Below are 27,008 nucleotides of genomic sequence, written 5' to 3'. Positions count from 1 at the left end.
TGCATCCGCTCATGAGCATGCAAAAGCAGTAGGCGTAGTCACCTGCTGATTGAGGTTTAGCACTCATTACCAGGCAGTGTTGCAAATAAGGATGAGCATTGCACTATGCCTAGTTCAATGCATGGAACCGAAGCAGAGCTCATCTCCTGGGGGCTGGAAGAGCCAAGGGGAACCAGTGTTTGAGCACATGGGGCCAAAAGCTGGGGTAGATGAAAGATACTCGAGCAAATTCAGCCGCAACGCCTAGATCGGAGGTCGTACCGAGTAGCTAAATCATGGCATAGCTAGCAGCCGGTGAGAATAGGGTCTCTCTCCACTTGTGGTGCCTGAGACTATTACACTGCCCTAGGATTAACATTCGCTGCACGTACTCGGTGCAAGAGTGAGGTTATCAGGTGCTCCGCCACGCCGGTCTCGCCAGACCCACTGTAAGATGCGATTCGGGAAATCGTTTAGAATCCTTCTCCGCAAGGTTAGCATATTCTGAACATCGAGGATCGCATCAAGAATAGTAAAGGATGTGTGAGAACCCTTTTGCGCCCAGCACCTACTTCTTTTATGATCCTCCATCGTTCCTTTCAACGTGTTAATAAAACGCTGTGATATAGAGCTTGATAGTGTATCGCCCCTGTCTGAATGAAGTGTCGCTAGTCTGCTCCTAAGGGTGCTTCTGTCATTCAGCAGACGGCTAAGGGACACTAGTCACTATTTAGTTAGGTCTCTGAGCCACAAGCCCCTGGCAAGGCTTTGTCACTTGCGGTAGAAAGACTCTGGTACCAGAACTTGCCCCACGCTATATAGAATACTAAATTCTACGAAGTCCCAGCGGGGCATGATCTCCCTGGTGTTTAGCGCATCCAATGTGTTATTCCTGATTGGGGCCGGGGGTGGACATCTACCCCTCTGGAGATTTACGGAGTGGGAATGGTTTTGCGCCTCATGCAGTAAGGTCATTTCCAACAATAGCACGACCTTGGGCTTGTTATACCATGTTGTATTGTAATTGGCGAAGGATTGTAATCATAAGTAGCACGTGCTCGTTCACACCGGCGTGGAGACTGATCCCAGCTCCTTCAGCCTCACAGGCCACTTGTGGTGTTTTGTAACACGGAATTTGGAACCTATATTCGCGCTGGATCTTGAATATACACGAAACTCTAATGCACCATCATTTCTCTCTAGCAAGATTCTAGAAACATCGTGTGAGAAATCAGCATTGAAGCAACTTACGGGTACTAGTGTCGATGGTTCTCAGCTTCATCCATCCACCGCAAGATACTCTCAAAGCTGAGCTCGCGATCCTTAGGTTCTTCAACTAGATCATCAAGCTCACTTCCAGCAAATGGATCGATAATCCATTGATGTTGCTGGAGTCGACGAATCGTTTCAATGTCGCCCGTTCCATCATCAAGCCAAATGCCATCATCGTAGCTTCTATGCCAATTGAACAGACGAGATGTTGCAACCGCTGACTGTTCATCAGCAGCATTTTGTTCGATGTAGGGTACGCTTAACGGTCAGTATATAGAGTCATAAAAATGTTCCCGGAACACTCTCTGGCTTACTCATTAGGATGCTCTGTGGAGGAAGGATGATAGATCCTCTGAACCTGGGACTGATGAATATGGCGTTGTTTAGTCGCGGGGAGCCTCTTGCCAGAGTTTAAAACCCAGTATGTGGACCATGAGATAGGTCTGTGCATATGTCCAAGGTGTTGCCGGATCTCAAGACTGATATTCTCGACGGTTGTCTTGCCGAAGGGGGGTGCGGGTGACCATGGCACAGATGTGCCCGACCGGCAGTAAAATGAAGTTTGAAACTCGTTTGCCCGAGTGACGACCTTCTTCTCTATTTCACTTGAGCAATACCTCCTTTGGAGAAAGGATTGAGTGGTGTCTGTCCAAAAGGCGGTCACTAGACATATAGGCGGTAGAGTATACAGACTCATGTTTAGAAAGGAGTCTACTTGACCTCCACGAATAGCTGCGCCCCAGAAGTGACATAGAGACGGGTTCGTATATGTGATGGCTCTAAGGAGCTGTTGGTTATCCATCTTGTCCGCCGTTGAGAGGGCTTTCCTCACACCCAAAGATGCAGCTCCCATGAAATTACAGGGAATAGATGGGTCAAAAAAGGCACTGCATATTAACGAGTCCAAGGCGTCTTGCGTGGAGCTCAAAGTGAGAAATTTATCAGTTGACTGGTAAAGCTCATAGAATACCGCGTGTTTTGCCCTTGGTGGGGAGGCAGCAGAAGCAGTCGGGGCTGCTACAGCAGGAGCGAGGATAGGCGAAGGTGTGTTCCGTGAGGTCAATAATAAAACAGACGCAAGGCCTGTGATTAACTCCATTTCCAAGCCTTCCGATATGCAAAAATCCACAAGAATATCAAAGGCCAGCGACGAATCCGGTGTGACTGGCACCCAATTGCTTCATACGCCAGTTAGTCCATAACAATCATTATCAGCTGAAGCATATTTACCAGTCTTTCTTAGCCCCCTCACTCGTCAATATCCATGGAGAACAGAATTTTGCTGTGTCTTTCTTCACTAGTGCTCGCCAGCAGCCTTGCGTGACAAGATACCAGAAAGAATCCTCAATCTGCATACCATTTTCATGGAGCATCTGGCTGTTCCAACCTGCTCGTTGGAAAATTTCTGACCAGCGGCAGGAGACGATGTAGGACCAAGCTAAGACGATATTTGTGAAATACCCAGAGCGAAAGGCCTTGGTGTGTATGGGAAGTACGGGCTGTAATTGCGTCTCAGCCTTCAGCTTGTAGACGGCAGGCTTTGGAGGTCCGAGGCATTGAAGATAATCAATCAGCTTGTAAGGTTGGGCGCAGTCTATATTGTCTGTTGAGTGTATCTGTAGAGAGGATCTAAGCATGAGAAATGTTCTCCGTCTCCCTGTAATATGGACATCTTCTGGGAGGCCGGATAGAAACGGGGGGACATGTTTGAGAAGGCTCAAGAAGGCATCTAAGTAGAATGAGAAAGAGAGTGTATGATTCAAAGGCATTGAGGTCGCATGGCTCCATTCATCGAACTTGGACTGACAGCAATGATGGAACTCTGCTGTTGACGGACAGACTCCGTCACCGGGAGACCAAGTCACACCAACCTCACTGTCGCTTTCATCGCTATAGTCAGATCGGTACTTATTCTGAGAGCTCATGCAATCATCTTTCTCAATGGCATCAGTGATTGATGGGCCACCTTCCATAGTGAGAGTCAACTTCCAAGTCACCTATGCCATATAGGTACATGTAGTAGTCTACTATGTAGACCATAACTAGTAGCTGTTGCCATGGCACAGGCGGTGAGGGTGACAGTGAATGGTAAAAGAAAAACCTGTCAAACCCCTGCTGAAGGGGTGCACTATGTCAGCAAATCAAAACATTTATCTCATCGTTCACCCATTTTCGAATCAATATTCTCTATCAGATTTGTTGGAGTGGATGGTTCTGCAAAGATGTGCGAAGTTCATGGCCGAGAAACCATCGATAATCAAGATTGGTGTCACATGATAATACCAGTATTCAGTAACAACTCAGTGAGCATTACGGCTGAGGGAACGCAAAGTGTCTGTCCTAAACTATATTACTAGGAGCACTCCATATGTTCAGCAATATTGGCATCCACATGTGGATGGAGAAGCATCAAGGCCCGAGCCCCTCAGATCGTTACCCCCGGATTATATCTTCCACCACTGATTTGGACATGCATATACTAGTATACTAGTTTAGTAGTAGCTGCAGCGTGATATGGCGAGGGAACCGGAGAGTAAAAGAGCTCTACTCCCCGATTAGTACTGCAACTGGCATGGGGAGTACTTAAGAGCAGCACACATGTGGAGCCAAGTGTTGGATAGTATTTCCATGAAGCTTATTACTATTTATATCTACCAGAATGAAAGATGCCAGTACTAACGTGATTATTCGAGGGACAAGGAATACCAATCTGTTGTTGTTCAGACAGTTGATAGACACGTCTTCCCGCATGTCAGAGCTTCTACAATACCACACAATATTTTGAAGTACTATCTTCAGAGTTCGATGGAGTACCCATGGCTATTCAATGTTATGAATGGGAGGGAGCCAAGCTTGACTAATAGCTGAGTCATGATTCGCGGGGACATATCGGTGACGTCAGTTATGATTGGCGGCCTCAGGCGCCGTGGGGGGAAGTGGCATGATCGATGCAGGATTGCTTCGTGTTTCTCTCCCCTTTAATCTCCCCTCCTACGTTGTAACAATGGAATGGTCTAGGTAGATGGACACCTATCTAGCTGCCCCTGATCACCTTAGGCTTGTGCTCCATGTGTACGTACACACCAATAGTGATATCTATTGTCATGGACCAACCGCAGTCACTCAACCAGTCCCTTCTTCACTCATACGTCAAAAACCACACACCGCCAGGCCGGATACTCAAGTCCCGCCATCAGACAAGCGAGTGACCAGACCTTAAACTCCAGCGGGCCGGGACCACAGTATTTGGGGGAGTTGCAGCCTGGCGCGCCATGCCCAACCGCGCCTGAGCAACAACTAGTCTACAGTACTAACCAACTACCGCGATCGCCGCCCGCGTGCCTGGCCGGTCCGTCATTGAGCCCCGCTGTTTCCTTCGGCCGGAAATCGCGATCAGCTGCCCCTCGATGGCGTGAGTTCTCACCTTCACTCCTGTGAGTCAGTTCAACAGTGTTGAGAGTTGAGACTGGATCATCAAGGCCCTTTCGGTCAATGCGACGGTACATCAGTGGGTGCCCACATAACTCATGTGGTCCATGCATCCTCCATTGTGGTAGGAATGCAGGAGACAGGTATGGAGTGATGTGTATGAACATCGACTAGTCTACATGGACACTAGAATCGACAACTGCCTGGCATGCTATCCGATCTCCAGCTGATGGCTACATGATTCGGGACCGTTTTTCCGCGCGCTTTTCGTTTATCCCTCAAGGTTCTCAAGGCCCAAAAAGTCAGTGTCATCATCAATCAGCATTAGTTGAGGGACTAGCCTAGCATCATCATGGGCCTGTGGGCCTTTTTGAACCCCCGCAAGACAACCACCCCCCCACAGGGTAACACGGTCCGTTCGGCTGAGGTGTAGGCTGATCCTCCATTTGCCTCTAACAAGCCTTGATAGAGTCGTATACCATAATTATTATAAGTAGGTCCGTATTGCCGCACAGCAGTTGTGCAACCTTTTTATCATTAGTATTAACCTTTGCCTCTCGGTCCCTGCATTGACCTGAAGAACGCTTACCTGTTGAACTTTCTTCCCCCTTGAAAAAGGCGCCGCTTCCTCCGATCTACTTATTACTTTACTGGACAACCCACTCTCCTGATCGAATACTTTTCCTGGCAATATTCATAACGCCAGTTCCCTCAACTGAAACACTGTTCACCATGTCTATCTCCATGCAACTCGCCCGTCCAACCATCCGCCACTTTTCCGTCCGCCGTCCTCGGCCAGACACTCGCATTTCCCGCTTCATCACCAGCTCTTGTCTATTCACAGCCGTGGTGCTTCCCTTCGTACCTCCAGCTCTTGAGAGTTCTCGCGAGAAGAACAATGGATACCCCAATCACAACAAGTAAGATCTTCTCTCCTCCGAAACATTCATAATCAAACACCTGATATTAATAATCCATGATAGGCCGCACCCACCTCTATGCTTCCACGCGCGCTAAGCGGAGGTAGCCTCTATATCCGATCGGATATAACTCCCACACTACTAGCGGGGCTCATTTCCGAACGACCACCACCCACTCAGGGCGTTGGAAACTTCTCGATATCGCGCGATTTTTCACTTTTCGCTCTGAATCATTTCTTTCGGGATCAACATTTGCTGATCGGTCAAGGCGTAAGGGAGCTGGGCGATTGCTTACATACATACATTCCGTATGAAGGACTCACGCGACATGACTCGGGGCTTTTCTTTTTTTCGCAGAGATGCATATCATACCTCTGCTTAAGGCGGGCGGGAGTTTCGATGGCGTTCCTTGCTTTGCTTTTTTCCTAGCTATGTTGGGATTATCACATGCATAGTTGCATCCTTACCCGTTGAAGAAAGTCTCATGATTGGGGAAGGGATCTGGACAGGTGCCAGCCCGGTTACACCCATCAATGTGGGCGTCTCTCTTTTGGTGGGATTGGTGGATGCTCCACGGCTTTCATTCCGGGTTGATCGTGGCTACTTCATCTATAGAACAATACCTTATGGCTACTTAATCTCAATCGAAGCATTACTGAAATCAACATCTACTCCTTAAAGCACTGCTGTATAGACAAGTGTTCATCCCGACCTACGGATCAACTTACTGTAGCTATGCCCCTACATTAGCAGGGATAACCCCGCCGATCAAGTCATTTAAGCAGGTCATACTATACCTAGTTCCTGCAGCTCCAAACACCAAACTATGATACATGAAAATGCCACAACATAGCCTTTTCTTCTTCTCCCCCTTGTTTTACCATCGCCGCCTCCATCTCATATACTATATGTGCAAACTAACTACCCACCAGCCCTACAAGCGGTTTCCCTTCGGAGGCCGGAAAGGCTGCGTAGCCTCATATTTACTCTTCTCCAGCACCCGCTCAGCTTCAGTCTCCGGTTCGTGACGAGTCGGTGCGGGGTCATGGCTAGCTTCAGCACTCGGCGAGCCCACATCATCGGCACGCACTAACTGGGCGCGCTTCAGGCTCGGATCTTCGGTCGGACTAGGAGTCGGGACATTGTTTGGGGCGTTCTGGCGTCGGTGCTCGGCTTCCATCGCAGCCAGCTGCGCCTTGCGCTTCACTTCCGCTTCGAATCGGGTCTGACGGTCGGCGTTGATGGATTTCTTAGCAAAGTAGTAGGCTCCGCCGCCAGCTGTTGTATTTCAATATTAGTGATATGGATACATTGATTTGTGTTCATAGACTGCTTCTTACCGACGCAAAGGGTGCCCCAGCCTATCCTGTTGGGTTGGGTGAGTTTCCGTTAGTATTGTGTGTATTCCAGGTGGTGTGGACACCTAGCAGGCAAGTGTTCGTTGTAGGATTCGCTCACCATGTAGATCGAATCTGTTAGATAGTGAAGAAGCAATTGTTAGCGAGACATTATAGACAAAGCTATAAAGGAACTGGAACATACCGTGTTCATTGTGAATGTTATTCTGGCCTCGACGGGTTTGTCTCAACAGAGGTGGACTCGGAGCCGCGGACTCGCAAGAAGCTCCGGACTTTACCTAAGGACTAGACTACGTCAAACCGGCCGGTTCCCTTTAGTGGGAGACACTCAGCCAATCACAGTGCTGCATTGTCGAATCGCCACTCGCCTTGTTGCCTCAGGCGTGCATTTGTCATTCCCGAGCCTCATCTCATGCTTCTCGTTCTTGATCATCTCCCCTGCCTTTTTCTTGCTCTCAGTTTATCTTCGTCGCGCTTTCACCAGCTTCTGTGCCTCACTGCTTCAGCTGGTCGATTCGGTTCACGACACCTGGAGCTATCGAGCTGCCGTATTCCTCTCACGCTCGTCCAGGCGCCGGTAGCCTTTCAGAGCACCCGCGTACATCATTCTCTCACCGTCCCGCATCGCATCCTCTTCACCATATTAGACGATCCCCTTCGACTCTGGTCGAACCGGGAAGAGGTTACATACATACATAATGCCCATCAAACGCAAAGCTACGGATAGCGGTCGGTCAAGTAGAGCATCGAAACGGCCCACACCTGTGCCGGATGTTGGTAGTAGTGATGAATACTCAGACTACGAGGAAGAAGTCAAGGATGATAACTTGAAAGGTAGCGTAGAAGTGGGGTTTCCTGCATATAGGGTCTGGATGCTGACATCTTTTGCTTACAAGGTGTCTTGGAGAAGTTCTCTCTCGAATCCAAAAGCGCCGCCGTACAGAGACAGGACCCCGATTTCGGTTACAAGGACTTTTCCTCGCTGTCGTTGAAACCCGATCATGCGAACCGCCCGCTCTGGATCGATCCTCTCAAAGGAACTATTACTTTGGAGAGTTTCTCGCCGCTTGCACCCCAGGCGCAGGACTTCTTGACTACTATCGCCGAACCGCTGTCGCGTCCGACCCATTTGCACGAATATCGATTGACGGGAAATAGTTTGTATGCGGCTGTCTCGGTGGGCTTGCTGCCCCAGGATATCATCAACTTTCTGGATCGATTGTCGAAAACGCCGCTTCCGGATACCATCAAGTCGTTCATTCTCGACTTCACGAAATCATACGGAAAGATCAAGGTCGTGCTGAAACATAACCGCTTCTTCGTGGAGAGTACCGATCCGGCGATGTTGCAGATGCTGCTGCAGGATGAGGTTATTGGGTCTCAGAGATTGAAAGGCACGGAGGGCATTATTCAGCAGGCGGCCCCGAAAATGGGCGGCTTGGTGATTCCGGGTACAAAGGATGCAGCGGGTGTTAGGCAGGCCTCGGAGCAGAAGCCGGCGGAAGACGGCGCAGGCGAAGCTCGTAAAGAGGACGATATCCTGCTGGCGATTCGCGACGATGATGACGATGAGGAGGAAGTTCAAGTGCACAGTTTCGAAATCCCCAACGAGGCAGTCGAACCCGTCAAGGCGCGCTGTCAGGCCATGGGCTGTCCAGCGCTGGAGGAGTATGATTTTCGAAATGATGAGATTAATCCCACTTTGGATATCGACTTGAAGCCAGCCGCAAGAATTCGAAGCTACCAAGAAAAGAGTTTGAGTAAGATGTTCGGTAACGGACGTGCGAAGAGTGGAATCATTGTCTTGCCTTGTGGTGCAGGAAAGACGCTGGTGGGTATCACGGCGGGCTGCACAATCAAAAAGGGAACAATTGTCTTGTGTACCAGTTCGATGTCGGTCGTGCAATGGCGTAACGAGTTCTTGCGCTGGTCCAATATTGACCCCGGTGACATTGCCGTGTTCACATCAGACAACAAGGAGAAGTTCCGTCGATCGACTGGTATCATCGTATCCACTTACTCCATGGTGTCCCAGACGCGTGCTCGGTCGCATGATGCGCAGAAGATGATGGATTGGATCCAGTCACGAGAGTGGGGTCTGATGATTCTTGACGAGGTGCACGTCGTGCCTGCGTCGATGTTCCGAAAGGTCACGTCGGCAATTGCGTGTCAGAGTAAATTGGGATTGACTGCAACGCTGTTGCGAGAGGATGACAAGATCAAGGATCTGAACTTCTTGATTGGTCCGAAATTGTACGAAGCCAACTGGATGGAACTGGCCGAGCAAGGGCACATTGCCAAGGTTCAGTGCGCCGAGGTGTGGTGTCCGATGACGACTGAATTTTACTCTGAATACATGAGAGAGAAGTCACGAAAGGCTGCTCTTCTGTACATCATGAACCCGCGGAAATTCCAAGCCTGCCAGTTCCTGATCGACTACCATGAGAAGCGAGGCGACAAGGTCATTGTCTTTTCCGACAACGTCTATGCTCTTCAACGATATGCACTCAAATTGAACAAGGCCTATATCTACGGTGGTACTCCGCAGAACGAGCGCATGCGCATTTTGGAGAACTTCCAGCACAATGAACAAGTCAACACCATCTTCCTCTCCAAGATCGGAGACACATCGCTCGATCTGCCGGAAGCCACTTGTCTGATCCAGATTTCGTCTCACTACGGTTCCCGTCGTCAGGAAGCCCAACGACTTGGTCGTATTCTGCGAGCCAAGCGTCGTAACGACGAGGGATTCAACGCCTTTTTCTACTCGCTCGTGTCGAAAGACACAGATGAAATGTTCTACTCTTCCAAGCGACAGGCTTTCCTGGTCGACCAGGGCTACGCATTCAAGGTCATTACTCACCTGCAAGGCATAGAAAACCTGGAGGGTCTGGCGTACGCCACACCAAGCGAACGGCGTGAGCTGCTGCAGGAGGTGATGTTACAGAACGAGACCTCTGCTGAGGTAGAGCACGTCACGGACGATCTCTTCTCAGGACGTTCGGGCGGCCAGCGAAAGGGAGCAGTCAAGCGCAGTGCGGCGACGCTCAGCGGCCTGGCCGGCGGTGAAGACATGGCGTATATTGAGTACAACAAGAGCCGGAACAAGCAGCTGAAGGATAAGGTGGGCCATCACCCGCTGTTCCGGAAGCTGGAGCGGGAGCGACTGAAGCGGAAGAAGGAGTTGGAGGATTTCATGCGGTAGTTGTGAAGTTAATACCCAGACCGACACTACATACTATATACGACATACCCAGTTAGATTGGACATGCATTAGTGAAAAGTAATCTCACATACGAACGGAACTTAATGTGCATTCTTAAACAGTCTCTAGAACATGAAGCCGTAGAACCACCATCATCTCCTAATCCATCAAGGTACACCCCAGCGTCAACTGGATAGTTTATTAATAGCTGAAGTCCAGACCCAATCCCAAATGCAATATAGAGTAAGCAACAGCGCCAAACACCGAGCCAGAGGCCGAGCCCGAGCTTGACCCCATCATGTTACTAATGCAGCTACCCCAGATCCTAACCACTAACCACACCCGCCACTCACCAATCACCAGTTACTACTCACTTACCACTTATACTACTACTAGTATTCTGCAGAACTTAATCAACCTCGGATACACTTCCCCAATCCCCAGCCACCATTCCTTGGTTTCAACCCTGTGGGATCAGCTAGCTAGATACCCAATCAAAATGAATCTGATTAGCCTTTACCCCTCAATCTAAAGACAACTAGCGAAGAAGAAGAATAGTAACCGTACTTTGTACGGAATGATACCCACCAGGTTAGGGCCCGGTCCATATCAGCATGACGTCGATCCACATAACCCATTCTCTCTCTCTCTCTCTCGGTTCTCGCGACTCCGACAAATCCGAACCAAGAAATCAAATCCTACCTTACCTTACTTAACTGAGTAGTAGCAAGTGACGATGAATACGAGATACCCTACTACGGTAGTGAGAACTGACCACTTGGCTGGGATTGCTGACTAGATCAGACCGCACTGGAACTTTGGTTCAGGGAATATTTAAGCTTACCTGACACACACAACATCCCCCCCGTACTGATTGAAACTGGGGTAGAGTACTACGGATGACTCTACGCTACTGCCTTTCTTCATCATCTTTTTTGAGTCGGGCGCTCAGAAAGTCTGCTTTTACCAGTGCTTCTGGATTGCGATTTAGGTCGTCTTCATATTATAGGGACGGATACTTACTGCCCAGAATGAATCTATCAACTACTACTACCGCCACCTCTCTACAACGGTCACTTCAGGGTGATGCCCCCATGGCAACGTCTACGAATATCCATCTCTCGCCTGAACATGATCATGGGATCGTCTCTCATAATCTGAGCGAGGAGTCAGCGCGCGTGGCGAGTGAGGTTCTTCAGGAGGATATGCGATCCCATCATGTGTTCTTTAATCAGAGTGGGTTTCATAGTATGTTCCTCTCCCCTCATTCATTCGCTTCTTATTCTTGAAAAAAATATATCATGGCTAATGGTATGGTATAGACCACATCCCCCACCACATCCTAAGTCTATATGCCCTCGGTGCAACTCCGGAACAAATTCGCGCCGCATATGACAAAAATAGCAGCTATCAGCGGCCCAAGATGCCCGTGGATGAGGATGTGGTGAGTCAGATGGGAAAGGCTGAAGGGTTCTTGAAGTACCTGGGACAGGAGAAGCATTATAGTAATTATCTGGAGTTTTTTCAACGTCAGATGAAGGAGAAGGGTGAGGAGAGGGTGTTGGGGGAGTATCTTTTCTCGGATTCGGGGGGTGAGGTGGCTGAGTTGATGTTGGGGAGGTTGTTTGGAGGTATTCTTCCTTGCTCCTTTATTTCTTCCTTTTTCTATCGGTTTGATTGGTATTAAGGGGGAGTGGTGGCTAACTGGTATCAAAGGCTTGATCCATCCATTCATTCATTTCGGGTTCGGTCTCGAGTTCAACCAGCCTGCTATTGTAGCTGAAGGGCTGGCGCAGACGGCTGTTCATGAGGACTGGTACGGTCCGTTGTTCTTCTGGCCCGTGGAAAAGGCAGCCGGGGGTATGGCCAAGCATGGGAAGAAGTCCATGCTGCAGATTCTGGAGGAGATTCGGGCTGATGAGAAGCTGGCGCGGTCTGCGCAGTATGATGATGGCCAGCGGATGAGGAATGGGGTGCTGAAGCGGGCTCCCGATGAGATGATTAAGTATGCGGCGGAGTTTACGGTTTCTGTGGATCAGATTGAGGAGAAGACAGCAGAGATTATCAATACTGTTGGTGAGTTTATACCTTCCCCCCCTTCCCCCCTTATATGTCTATGCGTGTATCTGGCAGTGACTAATTGATGTGGATGTAGCATACTTCGCCAGTGCTGCACAGCGCCCTGATAAGCAGATCAAGTTCGATTTCTTCTACATCCATGGCGTCAACTCCACTATCTTCCTGTCCAAGATTATCCGGTTGCCGTATCTGGATGACGTGACTAAAGCACGAATTCTAGAGTGGACGGGGCGCCTGGATCTGTTGCTCTATGTTGCGTACGGAGCGGCAGATCTGCATCTAGATGAGATTACGAGGTATCCGGCAGCGAAGAGCTGGGAGGAGATCTATTCTTATTGCAACGGCCAGTCAAGTGATGATGGACATCTGCCCAAGTTGGTGCGAGCCTTGAAGAATGGTGAGAGGGCATGTCGGCCTTTTGAAGACCGGGCCGAGGAGCTAGGGCTGAAGATTAAGGGAGATATGTGGCTGAAGATTGCGAACATGGGTATGTTCAGCCTGGATCCTTCTAATGGAAGTGGAAGAGTGCTAATGCATTAAATTTCCTGATAGTGATGGATTCGACTGGCCAGGATCCCCAGTGGGTCCGCGGAGCGGGTTTTGATGAGGCGTGGAAGAACTTGGAGGAACGTCGATCTCGGCTGTAAGACACGAACTATAAGTGTATCCAGATTGTAGTACGGACTGGCTGTGTGGTTGTAGTATAATAGTATGTCCGTGATAATAAATTCCATCAACTTCATGAAGTGTGTGTCCGGGGAGAGAGAGTAAATACTAGAAAGCACCAGATCAGATGGTAATGGATCACGTGGTGATTGGGAAGCACGAGTGGGGCGATATCCCCAACAATTAATTGATTGGAATCGCGAGAAGCTCTTTCTTCTTCAATCCTTCGCCCATCTTTCTTCGTTTTCTTCCTCCATCTCCCTTGTTCCATTCCTCTACTTATTCTACCCCATTTCTCACGGATAACTCAGTCTCTATCTACCCACTCCCGCATTTGCATCCGCATCTGCACCCTCACTATGCCCAGTGACGACACCTCTAACCAGGACCGAAATTCCGCTCCCTCCGATTCCCGCCGATGGCCCGATGACGAGACCGCGTTGGACGCTGTCCGCCGTTTCGCCGACGAACAAGTCTCGTCCGTGCTCCAGTCGGTGATGGGCATCCCCTCCATGTCCTCGCGGCCCTCTCGCGACCACTGGGCCATCTTCGACGAGGAAGCTTTCCGCAGGAGAGACGGCGGCGGCGACGCGAAGGGGGACAACCATGCGCCAGGTACAGCGGACAATACCGACCACCACAACCAGCGCCACAACCGCTATCCCGCGCATTCTTGGACTGACTGGGAGGATCAATGGTACGCAGATAACCATCCCAGATGGCGCAGAAGCGACCGAGACAGCATCTTCGACTTTTTCTTCGACCGGGCCTCCTTGTTCGACAGCCCTTTCTCCTCCCACTTCTTCCACCCCTTCCACCGCTCCCTGTTCTCGGACTTCGCTAGCAATTCCTTCGGTTGGCCCTTCTCCTACCTCATCTTCAGCCCTTACTCCCCCTTGCACCTGGAACGCCAGAACCAGTACCACTCCCACCACGACAGGGGTGTCTTTTCGTCGCTCATGTCCTCGTTGAGCCTGTCGTCGGAGAATGAGAACAACAATCCCGCTACGGAGACACACTGGCGCGAAGCTTTCGAGGATCTTGTCCGGTTGGAAAATGGCAAACCGATGCTCGACCAGGACACCACTGCGCTGGCGAAGAGGGAGACCCCGAGAGATTGGTTGTACGGTCTGGCGAAACGGGGTAGTTTGGGCGACCAGTGGAAATTTTTCGAAAGCGGAAGAGATGGCCGTTCAAATCCGATGCTTGTTTTCCACAACTACACCTCGGACCGCGGCGACGGCAATGAAGTATCTCGAAAGATAACCGCAGACGACAACGAGACCGAAACTTTGACGGAACTGGACATGTTCGATCGCTTCTTCGAGGACGCTGCTGCCCGTGAAAGCAAGGCCTTTGCCGATATGTTCGAGAGCCCTATACTGCGCTTGCTGCTGGAGGATAGACGGAGACCTCGCGAGGCCGACAAATGGATGGAGCCTGTGTCTGGCAAGCAGAATGACAACCCAATCTCTGAGAACCAGCAGCAGCAGCAGCAGCCAACCCCAGTGACGGAACCAACTACAACCACAGAACAACCAACCGTGATCTCAACCATGACGAGAACCGAGCGTGTCCGACTCCCAGATGGATCCACTCAGAAGAAGACCGTCTGGACAAAGCGATTCTCTGATGGTCGTGAAGAGAGCAACGAGACGACGGAAGTTCTGAACCCCCCTCATGGACAGAACAGTACAGGAGACTCTTCATCCGCCAATCGGAAGGAAACCGGCTGGTTTTGGAGAGATTAGACAGCATTTCAGTCGTTGATTTGCTGTCGTTTCATTCTTTGCTTTTCCTATTTTTCTCATACTATACCTATATGATCTGATCTTAAGGATCTACTTAACGTTGTTGCCAATTAGCGCTGATTATCACTGCTGGCGTTGCTTTCCAAAAGCATTGTTTCCTTACCTCACACATATTCTGTCTTTACGATTTCCTTTCTGTCTATATCTCACTGATGCTGATACCAATCTACAATTCAAGTTCGATCTTTTCTTTTCTCTTCAATGAGTTTCTCCCATATTTCTAGGTTACTCGTTGCATTACTCTACAGCAAAAATATTTGCTAGGATGTGCTTGTGACATGTGTATTACTGCGTATTCACGTTAACCATCTATCACAGCTAACCGCCCCCTCTACATGTCTTCATCTTCCCCAAATGGATATACTATAGGATACTAAACCGACGACACTCTAGTCGGCCTTTACGCTCTTCTTCTGCGCCTTGCCCGTAGTCCACCCCTTCGATTCCCAGTACTGCACACTGTCTTCCATCTTCTTGTACGCCCACGAGAAGGAGGGATCTATACCACCATATCAATGTCTATATTAGCCATTATCCCACACCAATACCACATCCCACGTGCAAGCAGCAAAAAACACAAAAGGGAAGAAAACAAAAGGGTAGAGAAAGGAAACATACACAAGAACTGCCTCAAATCATGCCTATTATCCTCCGGCGAATACTGTTCAGCATGATAACTAGGCGTCAACACCGTCATCTTATGGCGATTAATCGAATAGTTGTAGAAGAAGTGGCGCGTCTTTTCGTAGATCTCGCGAGGGCTGTACTCGTTCCCCCACATGTGGAGTAGGCGCTCGTACATGGACCAGGGTCCAAGCTTGGCCACTTTACGGAGGTATCCGAAGACTGAGAGCTCGGCGTATGTGACTCCCATGTCGGCTTCGTCGGATTGCACGTAGGTGGCGGTGATGGGCTCGAGTTCGGCGGTGGGAGTCGCAGTGAGGAAATCGTCGAGGATGGGAAGGTCGAAGGAGTCGCGGGCCCAGGCGATGAATTTCTTTAGGTCGACTTTACTTATGGAGCCGATGGGGTTGAGCTGTGATTGTTAGTGGTGTTTAGCACTTTCTTGTAGAGGGATGTGGACGTACATCGGCACTGCTGGCGTCGTATTTGGTCAGGTAGCCGCGGAGACTGTTTACGTTAGTTTCTTGTTCGGTTTAAGGGGGTTATTATTGTGTTATATTGGGCTTGGGGCAGAAACACACCATTCTGCGCTTTGTTAGAATCTCGATTCAGACGAATTATGGGGTTGCAAACGTACCATCAACATTGGACGAGCCCAGAACAAGCAGCCCTCCACCGCCAGGGCGCTGACGGACCGTCGGTAGCAGCGATGCGAACAGATATGAAAGTACCATCCGCAATCTGGCTTGGATGTTCTGCAACGCTTGGTTCTCTGCTCGGGTACCGCCGTGGACCTTGAACTTAGGCTGAAAGTTTGTGACGATAGTAAACACGTTCATCATAGCAGTGATGACGGTATCAAAGTTGAAGTCGGTGTGGTAAGCACCGATCTCCGCGGCAAGCACCTTGGCCCGGTCCCTTGTTTCCTTGCTGGAGTTCTGGGTGCCCATGTAGCTCGTGTGGAAGATGCGGCTGGTGGAGTAGGTTAGGACATGATAGTTCGGCATCTAGCAGTGGGACTTACTTGCAAACCTCCTGGCTCGTAGTGGGAAGCCAGGTGGAGTCTGCTGGCTCGGCGCAAAGCCTGCGGACATCCTTGATGACCTGCTCGTTTCCTTCTTGGACAGCTTTGACGACTTCTCTGCACATCGAGTGAACAATGATAGAAGTAGCGCAACTGTCAATACCGCCACTAAGCGGGATAAAGTATCCGGCAGCACCGCTCCGGCGCAGATAGTCCCACAGCCAGCAAGCCGGACCAAGAGCGATCTCTTCCTCTGGGACATGGTAGCGGGGTTCGAGAGTTTCAGAGGGAGCATAGCCGGGATCGGCATCCTCGTCCCGACGGGACAATCTCGTGTCCAGGTCGAGGCGGACATAAGGCGATTGCATGCTGGCCTGCATTCCTCGACTCGCACTAGAACGGTAGGTCCGGACCTCTTCAATATCAACAGTAGCCGTAACGACCTCAACATCGTTCAGGGAAAACTGTGAACCCTGGGCCACAATGTTGCCATTGACCACGATCATTGCGCAACCATCATAGTACAGACGATCACCATCACAGCCTTGTTGGTTTGCATAGAGATAGATGCCACCACTCTAGAGAAGAGTTAGAATTGACATCTCGTGTGTGTTTGGCAGCCTTACCAATTTTGTGGCCTGTGTGATAAGGTTGATACGGGTATCGAGCTTCCTTAATTCGTGGTGACTTCCGGAAGAGTTGGAGAAGATTTCGACACCTTCGATAAATTAGACAAATTGCAGTTAGGTGAAATTGACAGACATACCAGCAAGGCCATACGGGATATGAGGGCTGTGCACGTATTAGCCGTCTCCCCTTAACCGAAGGACTGTATAGGTCTTACCCGTTAGGAGTGAAGAGCTCCTCGCAAGTTTCAAGACCCAAGCACGTATCTCTAGTACTGATGAGTGCATCACCAAAAGGCACCTTGTATTGTCCCGTGATCTTTCCGACAATCTGCTCCAAGTAGTAGTCCTCGACTTCGCGCGGCCGCTGCCAGGGCGTGAAGTGTCTCATTTCCCTGTAATTGCCATCTTTAGAAGAAGCAAACATCAGCCATTGATCCAGTCACAGCCATAAAGAAATACGCACCATTGGCAAGCCACATCTTAGGACGAATGAGGATGATCTTGCGGTTGTAGAAGATCACGCTAGAAGATTGCTTAGTTCGAGCAGAAGAAGTAGCGGTACCGTACTCATGACTTGCCGGCAGTTCCACTTGCAGTCCCTATGGCGAACGGGCATGCCGACATCAACAACGATATCCTGGCAGTCGGGGTGATCGATGATGCGGGCAAACATCTCCCACGAGTGGAGGTATGTATCACCCTCGAGGAAAGCATCGAGACAGCCATATCCTGCGCGATATCAGCAATTGCCCATAGCGATGCAACTAAGCGTAAATACCAGTAATCTCAAGCTCAGGACCAACTCGTAGCGTGGCGCCAGCTGCCTTGGCTTTCCGAATACTTTCAATAATGCGCTCGCAGTTACCCTCGAAGTCGAGGGCCCACTGGTTGAGGGAGCTGAGAGGAAATTGTCAGTGGAAACATACAACGATATACCTGTAATTAAGCACCCACCATGTTGCAAGAGTGACAAGATGACCCATGGTGAGCGACTGCGTCTCTGCTGATGCCGTGGGGAAAGATAACAAATGAAGCCATCCACAAATCAGTTGGAGAAAGCGTGACTCGCCATGACGCATGTCACGTGTGTGGGGAGCTCCCCTCGTGCCCCTCAATCGTTACAGTAATACCGTATCGGAGCAATTGCCGGGTGAGCGGTACCTGCGCAGATGGTACCGAGATTACCCGCCTCGGTATCTGAGGGGTGCTGATTAATCGCTGGTTATCGGAGCCATGAGGAGGCCCAATTCTGCATCATCGCCTTGCTTTTTTTCTCCTGAACTTCCCCGGGTGAATATACAGCATTGGAATCATTCCTATCCTATTCCTAACCCTCTAATCCTTCTCCCTACACTCCACTCTCTCCACAATCGCCGTATTCTTTAGTGCATGATGAGCAACGATTCCCAGCTCCCCAACCCCCCGCATATACAAGCCGACTCCATGCTGGCCCGGCGGTTCGGAAAGGAGACTGTGAACTATTTCTCCAGTATGTCCTAAATCTCCCCTGAATCCCTTTACGACCAGCTATTTACCATTGTCCAGGCTCCCCATTGAACCGTCTGTCATTCCTCCGCGGTGACCATGCCTTCCTCTCCGCCGCACTCAAGCACCCCTCCACGCGCTTCGTCCTTATGAAGGACCTCGCGCCACTGACCAAATCCCCCGCGGAGCCCTACTACGCCAAATACGACGAGATCCGCAAGATGGTCCCCGAGACCATCTACGACAAGTCCGAAGAGGACATCATCAAGGAGTACGACTCACGCAAAACCACCGCATCCCCAATCTTCCTCGGTCTCGACGAAACCCAAAAACAGGACGGTCTCGTCTGGAAGATCTACACCGGAACGCCCTACTTCGCATTGGACGTGACCCCCCGCCACTCCGAAGAACAGCAAGCCAACTCCAGAGCTGTGATCGCCGACATGGAAGCCAAGGGTCTGACCTTCCTCCAGGGCAGAACCATCATGTCCTTCCCCGCCAGTGAAGGTACGTACCTAACCCTACCACTCATACACAACAACAACCATCACTAACAGACGCTCCCAACCCTGCACAGCCGCCATCTACGCACAAGCCCGCGCCCTAATAGACTGGAACACGCGCAACACCTTCTGCGGCACCTGCGGCCACCCCACGATCTCCGTAAACAGCGGGACCAAACGCGCCTGTCCACCCAGCGATGCTGCCCTCATCGAGCAAGGCAAACCCGCCACCCGCCCCCCCTGCAACACTCGTACCACGATATCGAACCTCTCCTTCCCTCGCACCGACCCCACCATCATCGTGGCCGTCGTCTCCGCCGACGCCAAACGCATCCTGCTCGGCCGCTCGAAGCGCTTCCCGCCTAACTGGTACTCCACCCTAGCGGGCTTCATCGAGCCCGCCGAGTCAGTCGAGGACGCCGTCCGCCGCGAAGTGTGGGAAGAAGCCGGCGTGACGTTGTCGCGCGTCGTGATCCACTCGTCGCAGCCGTGGCCGTACCCGGCGAACTTGATGATCGGGGCTATTGCGCAGGTGAGTGATCCTGCGCATGAGAAGATTAACCTCGAGCATGATCCTGAGCTCGAGGATGCGAGGTGGTTTGAGTTTGCCGAGGTTGAGGAGGCGCTGCGGACCGGCACGAGTGTTTTGGGGTCTGGGCCGGGGCCAGAGTATAAGGAGGGGGCGTTGAGGTTGCCCCCGGCTACGGCTATTGCGAATCAGCTTATTCGGGCGGCGATCAATTTGGAGTTTTTGGGTGGGGAGAATGGGCCGAAGATGTGAGGGGGGTTAGAGGACAGATCCTAGAAGTTGGGGGGTGGAGTAGAGGTGTGGGCTGAGAATAGCGTTCTTGGTGGGTTGGTGTTTATATTCTTTGCTTTATTGCTATCGCTTTTGTATGGGTTATGAAGACACGGACGGTATGCTAGTATAGACGTGTAGAGCAAGCATCCTGCGGGTAAGATGCAAGGATGTTATGAATAGAGACAATTGCTCTAACTATATGCTTGTGAAAGTTACCATGATTGCTAGAAACATTCCCACACATATGCCACGAAACATCAATCCAAACACCCATACATAGATACACTCGTCAATCATCTAGATCTACTACACTGCAAACACAACTCCAAGCCCTATAAACAACTGCAGGTAGAAATTAGAAGTTCGCATACACCGTCCCATCCCTCAACTCATGTATATCCTCCTTACTGCTCGGCGATCCAACTTCGGCATATCTCCTCCCATCGCGCAACTCATGGATCGTAATTCGACGATGGGATTTCCTCCTTCGTGAGCCGGAGCCGGAGCCCCGACTCGACGAGAACGAGGAGTCCGCCCGTCCATCAACGTTGTTCACGCTGCCCGAATCACTGAATCCACCGGTACTGTAGGGGGTGGCCTCGCGACTTTCCTGCTCTATCGAGGCTTGTAATTGGTAGTCAGCCACCATGGCCATGCCGTCTTCGTGATACCATTGGCGCAAGTCCGTGGCGTAGGTTTGCTCCTCCGCGCCGTATTCGACAGGTGGGCCGTCGATTTGGGCTTCGTTGGGGCCGTTGAAGACGGCCCAGGCGCTGCTGTCGACGCTGGATAGGGTGATGGAGTGCTTGAAGCTTTTGACTTTGAAGTTTCGGAGGAGGACGGCGTCGCCTTCTTCTAAGGTTGGGAGGGCGGTTTTGTAGGGTCGGAAGATCTGGGCGTACAGGATTGTGCCGGCGAGGGATGGGTCGGTCACACCGAAGGTCAGTATGTAGTCCTTCTTGCCTGTTGTTGAGCGGATTGGGGGTCGAGTCTCGGATACGATTGAGATGGTGTCTGTCAGCGCGTTGTAGTGGTCGATGAGGGTGGCGAGGGGCGCGAAGTAGGAGTATTTGCTGCGCAGGCCCGGGTAGTTGCGGTTGAGGTTGAGAAGACGTTTGCGGTCATGGCCGACGAGTAGGACTTCGTCTTCGCTATGTGTTGTGTGAGCTCCCTTGTCGTCATCTGATATTGCCTTTTCTTCGGGTGCGGTAGAGATCGATTCCGCTTCAGACTGGGCGTCTTCGTCTTGCGGGAGGTTTTCTGCCACCACCGTCGCTGTTGTTTCTGTAACCACCTCAACGGTGGGCTGTGGTTCGTCTTCTATTTGGAAATCTGACCTTTCCTGAGTAGGCTCAGGGGTTGGCAGTGCTGTATCCACCGGTAGGACAGGGACAGAAGGAATGTCCGCTCCATTTATCTGAGAAGACTCTGGAGTCACCAGCTGATTCTGCGGGAGAATTGGCATCTTGGGAACATAGGCAGCCGAGTCGGGCAGGCCCAAGCTTTGAGAAGCACCATCTAGCGACAGGCTAGGATCAATGTGCTGGGCTTGTTCTGGCACGCCTGCGTCCTCACCATCCTGTATCTGCTCGTGGGAGGTATGTGCCCCATGTTGTTCACTACTAATTTCGGTCAGAAAAGTGCCCGCGCTGAAAAGCTCGGGATCGATCGGAGGTTCAGGATACTGTAGAACGGTTTCAGTACCGGCCCCGTCATGTTGAGCGATATGGATGGTGTCTTGAGCATATGCGATCTCCCCGGGATGTGCCTCGTGTGATATGACTTCTGTTATCCCTAATTCCTCATGTTCTGCATGGTAACCAGGGTGTTCGTCGATATCGATGCTTTGCTCGGCGCCATCGGATGGAGCCCTAAGGACAGCACCCTCTGTGGATTCTTCATGACCTTCTGCAAGATGAACTGGTTCTTCTGTTGCCTCATCTTCTATGTGCACCACCTCTGGTTCTTTAGCACCAGCTGGCTCCTCAACACGTTCCTGTTCTACGTCTTCTCCATGAGGATCCACGTAGTGAGCCTTCTCGTCGCCGACTGTTTCGTCACGGGATTGTTCATCGTTGTTCTGATCATCATCGGTTTGTAGGTCGTGCATTTCTTCATCCTGGACCGATTCGGCTTCCATGGCCTTGACATCAGCATCTTCAGCGTCCCGCTGACCGTCATCCATATCCACATCTCCTTCGCTCTCGTGCCCGTGATTTACTTGCTCCACGCCGACTGCCTCGTCATCACTGTGCGGCTCCATTGTTGGTTTATGAGCTACCCGTACTTCCTCGGAATGTAATCCTTCACTCCCATCGATTTCGCGGCTCTGGCGAATCAAGTCGGCCTCTACCGGCTCGACCTCTTGCTCCTGGGCTTCTTGGTTGTCTCGCACAAACCATTCGCCACCCTCTTCGCCGTCTTCATCACTATAGTCCTCCCCCTCCGCGTCATCAACCTCTTCGCTCTCATATTCTTCGTATTCGCCTGGCTCTGACATCCCAGAGCTGGATGCTTCATCCGCAGATGGGGATACGTCGGGTTCCCGAGTATATTGGGCTGTCGGTGCTGCAGCGGGCTGCCTTGGTACGCTCGCCGAAGGCTCCTCGTCGCTATCGCTATCGAGCACAATAACCTCTGGTTCGGCCTTCTTGATGGGATGAGGTGACTCAGCCTCCAGTTCATCTTCTTGTGACTCGAGTTCAGAGTCGACACGATCGTCATATCCGTCCTCATCATATTCATCCTCCAACTCTTGAGATTCAGGCTCCTCATCAGAGATTTCCTCCTCCTCCTCGTCGAGTTCTTCTTCCTCGTCATCTTCAGGATAATATCCATATTCTCTGCTGACGGCATCATGGGATTTCTCCGGTGATTCTGCTTCACTCTCGGAAATAAGTTCGATGTCATGTCTTGCCCTGGAGTCGGGCTGCTCGTCTTCTTCTGAAACGTATTCTTCGCTTGAGGCCTCCGAGCGAGCGTCCTCGATGATTGAGCTTTGACTAGCGCTCTCGTATTCGTGGTCTTCGCCTTCTAAGTCGTGCTGTGTCGTTTCTATCACGCCGTGGTAAGTTCCTTTCTCCTCCGCAGCCATGCTGGAATCCGCCCGTGCTTCAAATTGCCCGAGTGCTTCGAGCCGTTCCTCGTCCTCTTCCACCTTGGCCCGTTCTTCTTCGTGTGGCATTGGCCCTTCTGCATCTCCACCTTCAATACCGAAAGTAAAGGCGGTATGCGGAGTGGCTGTCTGAAGAACAGACAAAGACGGCATAGTATCTTGAGCATGCGTGCCCTCTAAATCTTGTGCTCCTGCATTGACCATTCCGTGTAAGGAAACAGCATGGCCAACTTCAGACCCAGAGCCCACTTCGCGCATCTGTGAAATTGGTTCGGACAAAGTGGTAGCTTCCTCGTTAGCCATTGTTGTCACATGTTCATCAGAGTTCCTGATAATAGTCTCTGGTGGCATATCCGATATAGCCTCAAGTGCCAAATCGGCGGCATCCTGGTTGACAGTTGTCGGTGGAGTAGACTGAGTTTGGCCGGTAGTTGACACGGCTCCGAAATACCCAAAAGGGCTGTTTGAAGTGCTAACCAAGGGTGAAGGAACAGGAAGGCCGGGAGAGGGGATAGGATGAAGGCGCGGAGTATCTATGGGCAGATGACCAGCGAAGTTGGGTATGCCGTGCCTTCGCGGGCTTGGAGCCTCGGTCCTCGACACAATGCCGGGCACAAGAAATTCCGCATCGGATCTTGATTCGTTCAACTTCTTCTCTGTAGTGGACTCAGATGTCACTTGCTCTGACTCAGGAGCGGTACCTTCAGCTTGCGCGCCATCGGGCGGCCCCTCGGATACTGGTTCAACATCGCGAGTTTCAGATGGCTCTGGGGACTGTTTGGTATCCTCCGCATCATCCTCACCAATCTCAGCTTTCAGCCATTCCTCGTCGTCAAACATAGCCGTCCAATCTCCCGGAATGTCGATGTCTTCGGGGCTCGCAGGTTCATCGACGAGACGCCAATCACTGCCGCGCATGCTAAACCTTGGTCGCTTCCTTCCTTTCCCCGGCACGAAGCCATCTTCTTCTGCGAATGGGTCAAATATGGAGCTCGAAAGGTGGCTTAGAGATGTGCGCGATCGCTCGACAAAAGCCGGTGACTGCCACGATTGTAGACCAGCGTTCTGACTCGTTCCGTCTGGGCGAGGGTATCTGTTGGGAGAAGGGGTGGATGGTGCCTCTTCAATCGCATTGTCGATAGTGGGCGGCGGAGATGATGGGCGGTCTACTTGCACAGTGGAGAGAAGTTGAGAAGAACGCCAGATCTAACACTGGTAAGCACTGGACTGTAACTGATCACTACTTGCTGAGTCCGAAAAAGTACCTCAATGGAAACGCCATCATCATAATTGATGTCCCACGCGATGCATCTCCCTGGCGTCTGATTAGACACCCCATTGTCCACAAATCTCGATCCCGCCAGCCTAATGTAGACAGTATCGCCAATTCCGACGTGCGACTTGGCTACTTCTTCCGCGACCAGCCCATGGAAGACCACCTTGACCTGTCCATTCGTGCGGCGAAGGCGAAAGTCCGGCTCCGCGAGCAAGAGACTGAGAGAACGGGTTGATGATGAGTAGGGCCATAACAAGGTCACCACGGCGTGGATAGAGCTGTCCGAAAGATTCTCGAGCTCCGGGGCGAGCTTCGCGATAGGGATCGGGGTCGTCGACCGTAGAGGTTCGGAGACCGGAGGTTGCTGTTCGTGAGCGTCCATCGCTGCAGGCGCTTAATGAACAAGTAATATCCGCATTTCCAGTCCTTTATTATAGGCCTTGCATGTTCCGGGCGGGATGGCGTCTGCACGAAGCAACACTGTTGTTGTTGTTGGCCGATCGGATATTAGAGGACGCGCGGGAGAATTGAAGATGGAAAGATGCGGAGGTGAGCCCAGATTCCCCCCGTATCGGTGCGTAATATTACCCGTGCTTTTCTCCGCAGAGTTCGATGTTTAGCGGGTAATCTACGTCATGGTCGGTACGCCCTTTATCTCATTGGGCATCTCCGCTCATTTGCGATCGCACAAGTGTATATAAGAGGAGAGATCCTAGTTAAAGTCGAAAATGGAATAGATAGTTACTAATTTTCTTGATCGAAATAGTTAGCTGTTAGGGAAACGCCGAAGAGCACGGCATCCATCACGAGAGTGATGCAATCATCATCTGCTAGCAATTACTAGGGATGAGCTTATCGGCTCGCCTCCGACACAACCCCTCGGACTCAAGATCGAGACATACTATCCTCCAACTCCCACTGTCTGCTCGGAGCTTCCCTCAGTAATGACACTTTCAACCCCAATACGTCGTATAGCTGTCATCGGAGCTGGACCGTCCGGTCTTGCTGCGGTCAAGTAGGAAAAGCACCTGAATGTCTTCATTCATCTCAGGTCACTAACGAGAACCGCAGGTACCTTCTTGCCGAGAAATGCTTCGAGCGGGTTGATGTCTTCGAGAAAAGAAGCTCTGCAGGCGGAGTCTGGAATTACTGCCCAGGGACCCTGAAGGAGAATCTGACCACTCCGGTGCCACAACTGGATCCGAACAAACCGCTCGAAGAGCCATTATGGTACTCGACAGGAGGCAACGACCGGCCTCGAGAGCCGGTCTTTGTGTCCCCGCTGTATAAGACACTGGACACTAACATCCCCAAAGAGATGATGGGATTTCATGACAAATCTTTTGAGCCCGACTCACAGGTGTTTCCGAAGCACTCGGCCGTAAAGAGATATCTGGATGAGTATGCCGAAGACATCAAAAATGTCATACAGTTCGAGACGCAGGTGGTAGATGTGCGGAAGACGGAAGGTGCTCTCCATGCTTGGTCTCTCACAACTAAGAACCTCCGTGAAGGGGTTGAGAGAACGCACTCATACGATGCTGTAGTGGTCGCTAGTGGCCACTTTGATGTCCCATATACCCCTGAAATTCCTGGGATTCAAACCTGGAATTCGGCATATCCAGATGTGATCTCTCATTCGAGGCTCTTCGATTCGGCAGAGCCGTTCCGAGACAAGAAGGTCATTGTTGTCGGAACTTCGGCATCTGGATTAGACATTGGCAATCAGATCAACGAGGTGTCCAAGGGGAAACTGCTGGTATCTCAACGAACAGAGACCCCTCTGGCATCTGCTGCTTCGGAAAAGATTTATCTTCCAGAAATAGTGGAATTCTTACCGCCTCATGCACACAACAGAGCGGTCCGCTTTGCAAATGGTCACATCGAGCAAGACATTGATGCCATCGTCTTCTGCACTGGCTATCTCTACTCCTTCCCTTTCCTCTCGTCATTGAACCCACCTCTGATCACCGATGGCCGCCGCACTCTGAATGTGTACCAACACCTGTTTTACATTTACGACACATCTCTGGTCTTACCTGCACTGCCACAGAGGGTAATTCCGCTCCCACTTTCGGAGAACCAGGCGGCGGTGTTCGCCCGTGTTTGGTCGGGAAGGCTCAGCCTTCCATCAAAGGAGGAGATGAAAGCTTGGGAGGAAGCAAACATTGCGAAGAAGGGCAACGGGACATCATTTCATTTGCTACCTTTTCCGCAGGATGCGGACTACCACAATTTCTTGCATGACTGGGCGGCGACGGCGCCACCCCGGCAAGGTCTTGACAATAACGGTGCTGGGAAGCTGTGTAGTTATTGTGGTGAGAGGCAAAGGTGGATACGGCAAAGAATGTCTGAGATCAAGCGGGTATTTGCAGAGAAGGGCGAGGAGCGAAGCTCTATCAAGAGCCTAGAGCAACTTGGCTTCGACTATGATAAGTGGAAGGAGCAGGAGGGATCCCGAGACGCTCGATTGTGATAGAGTATACAATCATATGATAGATACGAGTCTGCATAAATAGACGTCAAAGCAATCAATAGACAGTTTCTCTAACTCTGATCTATCGCAGCTAAATGCCATCCTCTCTATGATCTAATCATGCAAGAGCACTCCGCGAAACAAACAACCAGCTAAACCCCCACCATCATCGTCTCCTCATCCCACCACTTCTTGAAAATGGTCAACCTCTCTGTACGATCCCTAGCCATCTGTCTACCAGTAGCAGTCTACAATCCACATTAGCACATACGCACATAAACGAATAACCACAAGCTTCCAAAAAATAAAATAAAATAAAATAAAATAAAATAAAATAAAATAAAATAAAATAAAA

The 27,008-nt window shown here is 50.9% G+C and overlaps 11 protein-coding genes across 11 annotated transcripts in view; 6 read left to right on the top strand and 5 right to left on the bottom strand.

Annotated features, from left to right (window-relative positions):
* Nucleotides 1–975: 975 nt before the first annotated feature.
* BO85DRAFT_386175 (uncharacterized protein) lies at nucleotides 976–3,456 on the bottom strand. Its single transcript, XM_025656623.1, has 3 exons — nucleotides 2,482–3,456; nucleotides 1,566–2,429; nucleotides 976–1,509 (listed from the first exon to the last, which is right to left on the bottom strand). The coding sequence occupies exons 1-3, from the start codon at nucleotides 3,222–3,224 to the stop codon at nucleotides 1,236–1,238; spliced, it is 1,881 nt and encodes a 626-aa protein (XP_025520588.1). The 5' UTR covers nucleotides 3,225–3,456; the 3' UTR covers nucleotides 976–1,235.
* A 1,818-nt stretch (nucleotides 3,457–5,274) lies between these two features.
* On the top strand, nucleotides 5,275–5,803 carry BO85DRAFT_444012 (uncharacterized protein). Its single transcript, XM_025658923.1, has one exon. It carries the CDS (start codon nucleotides 5,413–5,415, stop codon nucleotides 5,602–5,604), a length of 192 nt encoding a protein of 63 aa, XP_025520587.1. The 5' UTR covers nucleotides 5,275–5,412; the 3' UTR covers nucleotides 5,605–5,803.
* Nucleotides 5,804–6,388: 585 nt separating this feature from the next.
* BO85DRAFT_473372 (uncharacterized protein) lies at nucleotides 6,389–7,220 on the bottom strand. Its single transcript, XM_025662619.1, has 4 exons — nucleotides 7,143–7,220; nucleotides 7,059–7,072; nucleotides 6,941–6,966; nucleotides 6,389–6,878 (listed from the first exon to the last, which is right to left on the bottom strand). The coding sequence occupies exons 1-4, from the start codon at nucleotides 7,149–7,151 to the stop codon at nucleotides 6,535–6,537; spliced, it is 393 nt and encodes a 130-aa protein (XP_025520586.1). The 5' UTR covers nucleotides 7,152–7,220; the 3' UTR covers nucleotides 6,389–6,534.
* A 186-nt stretch (nucleotides 7,221–7,406) lies between these two features.
* On the top strand, nucleotides 7,407–10,261 carry BO85DRAFT_473371 (TFIIH/NER complex ATPase/helicase subunit SSL2). The gene is made up of 2 exons (XM_025662618.1): nucleotides 7,407–7,792; nucleotides 7,855–10,261. The coding sequence occupies exons 1-2, from the start codon at nucleotides 7,657–7,659 to the stop codon at nucleotides 10,161–10,163; spliced, it is 2,445 nt and encodes an 814-aa protein (XP_025520585.1). The 5' UTR covers nucleotides 7,407–7,656; the 3' UTR covers nucleotides 10,164–10,261.
* A 575-nt stretch (nucleotides 10,262–10,836) lies between these two features.
* BO85DRAFT_444009 (questin oxidase family protein) lies at nucleotides 10,837–12,988 on the top strand. Its single transcript, XM_025658922.1, has 5 exons — nucleotides 10,837–11,411; nucleotides 11,486–11,794; nucleotides 11,880–12,239; nucleotides 12,319–12,729; nucleotides 12,795–12,988. Exons 1-5 carry the CDS (start codon nucleotides 11,195–11,197, stop codon nucleotides 12,887–12,889), a joined length of 1,392 nt encoding a protein of 463 aa, XP_025520584.1. The 5' UTR covers nucleotides 10,837–11,194; the 3' UTR covers nucleotides 12,890–12,988.
* Nucleotides 12,989–13,267: 279 nt separating this feature from the next.
* On the top strand, nucleotides 13,268–14,659 carry BO85DRAFT_409819 (uncharacterized protein; the record flags this gene model as incomplete). Its single annotated transcript, XM_025657450.1, has 1 exon — nucleotides 13,268–14,659. The coding sequence occupies one exon, from the start codon at nucleotides 13,268–13,270 to the stop codon at nucleotides 14,657–14,659; it is 1,392 nt and encodes a 463-aa protein (XP_025520583.1).
* Nucleotides 14,660–14,969: 310 nt separating this feature from the next.
* Nucleotides 14,970–18,019, bottom strand: BO85DRAFT_444006 (glutamine-dependent NAD(+) synthetase). Its single transcript, XM_025658921.1, is given in 13 exon segments — nucleotides 14,970–15,218; nucleotides 15,338–15,755; nucleotides 15,808–15,851; nucleotides 15,960–15,962; nucleotides 15,981–16,315; nucleotides 16,368–16,945; nucleotides 16,994–17,085; nucleotides 17,134–17,159; nucleotides 17,212–17,401; nucleotides 17,460–17,518; nucleotides 17,575–17,725; nucleotides 17,775–17,893; nucleotides 17,951–18,019. The coding sequence occupies 13 exon segments, from the start codon at nucleotides 17,977–17,979 to the stop codon at nucleotides 15,109–15,111; spliced, it is 2,154 nt and encodes a 717-aa protein (XP_025520582.1). The 5' UTR covers nucleotides 17,980–18,019; the 3' UTR covers nucleotides 14,970–15,108.
* Nucleotides 18,020–18,280: 261 nt separating this feature from the next.
* BO85DRAFT_409814 (NAD(+) diphosphatase) lies at nucleotides 18,281–20,107 on the top strand. The gene is made up of 3 exons (XM_025657449.1): nucleotides 18,281–18,485; nucleotides 18,542–18,988; nucleotides 19,059–20,107. Exons 1-3 carry the CDS (start codon nucleotides 18,386–18,388, stop codon nucleotides 19,763–19,765), a joined length of 1,254 nt encoding a protein of 417 aa, XP_025520581.1. The 5' UTR covers nucleotides 18,281–18,385; the 3' UTR covers nucleotides 19,766–20,107.
* A 3,836-nt stretch (nucleotides 20,108–23,943) lies between these two features.
* On the bottom strand, nucleotides 23,944–24,840 carry BO85DRAFT_4845 (uncharacterized protein). Its single transcript, XM_025663242.1, has one exon. It carries the CDS (start codon nucleotides 24,557–24,559, stop codon nucleotides 24,068–24,070), a length of 492 nt encoding a protein of 163 aa, XP_025520580.1. The 5' UTR covers nucleotides 24,560–24,840; the 3' UTR covers nucleotides 23,944–24,067.
* BO85DRAFT_361047 (putative flavin dependent monooxygenase) lies at nucleotides 24,636–26,653 on the top strand (the record flags this gene model as incomplete). The annotated part of the gene is made up of 3 exons (XM_025655577.1): nucleotides 24,636–24,751; nucleotides 25,022–25,192; nucleotides 25,249–26,653. 3 exons carry the CDS (start codon nucleotides 24,636–24,638, stop codon nucleotides 26,651–26,653), a joined length of 1,692 nt encoding a protein of 563 aa, XP_025520579.1.
* The window catches only part of BO85DRAFT_444002 (HD domain-containing protein), a 1,317-nt gene continuing 941 nt past the window's right edge, over nucleotides 26,633–27,008 (bottom strand). The window contains exon 3 of the mRNA XM_025658920.1: nucleotides 26,633–26,901. Coding sequence (XP_025520578.1) covers nucleotides 26,806–26,901 — 96 coding nt within the window. The 3' untranslated portion in view covers nucleotides 26,633–26,805. The remainder of the gene's footprint in view (nucleotides 26,902–27,008) is intronic.

The sequence above is a fragment of the Aspergillus piperis genome (genome assembly GCF_003184755.1).
Source record: "Aspergillus piperis CBS 112811 unplaced genomic scaffold BO85scaffold_1, whole genome shotgun sequence".
Taxonomy (NCBI): domain Eukaryota; kingdom Fungi; phylum Ascomycota; class Eurotiomycetes; order Eurotiales; family Aspergillaceae; genus Aspergillus; species Aspergillus piperis.
This window is presented reverse-complemented; position numbering and strand designations above follow the sequence as displayed.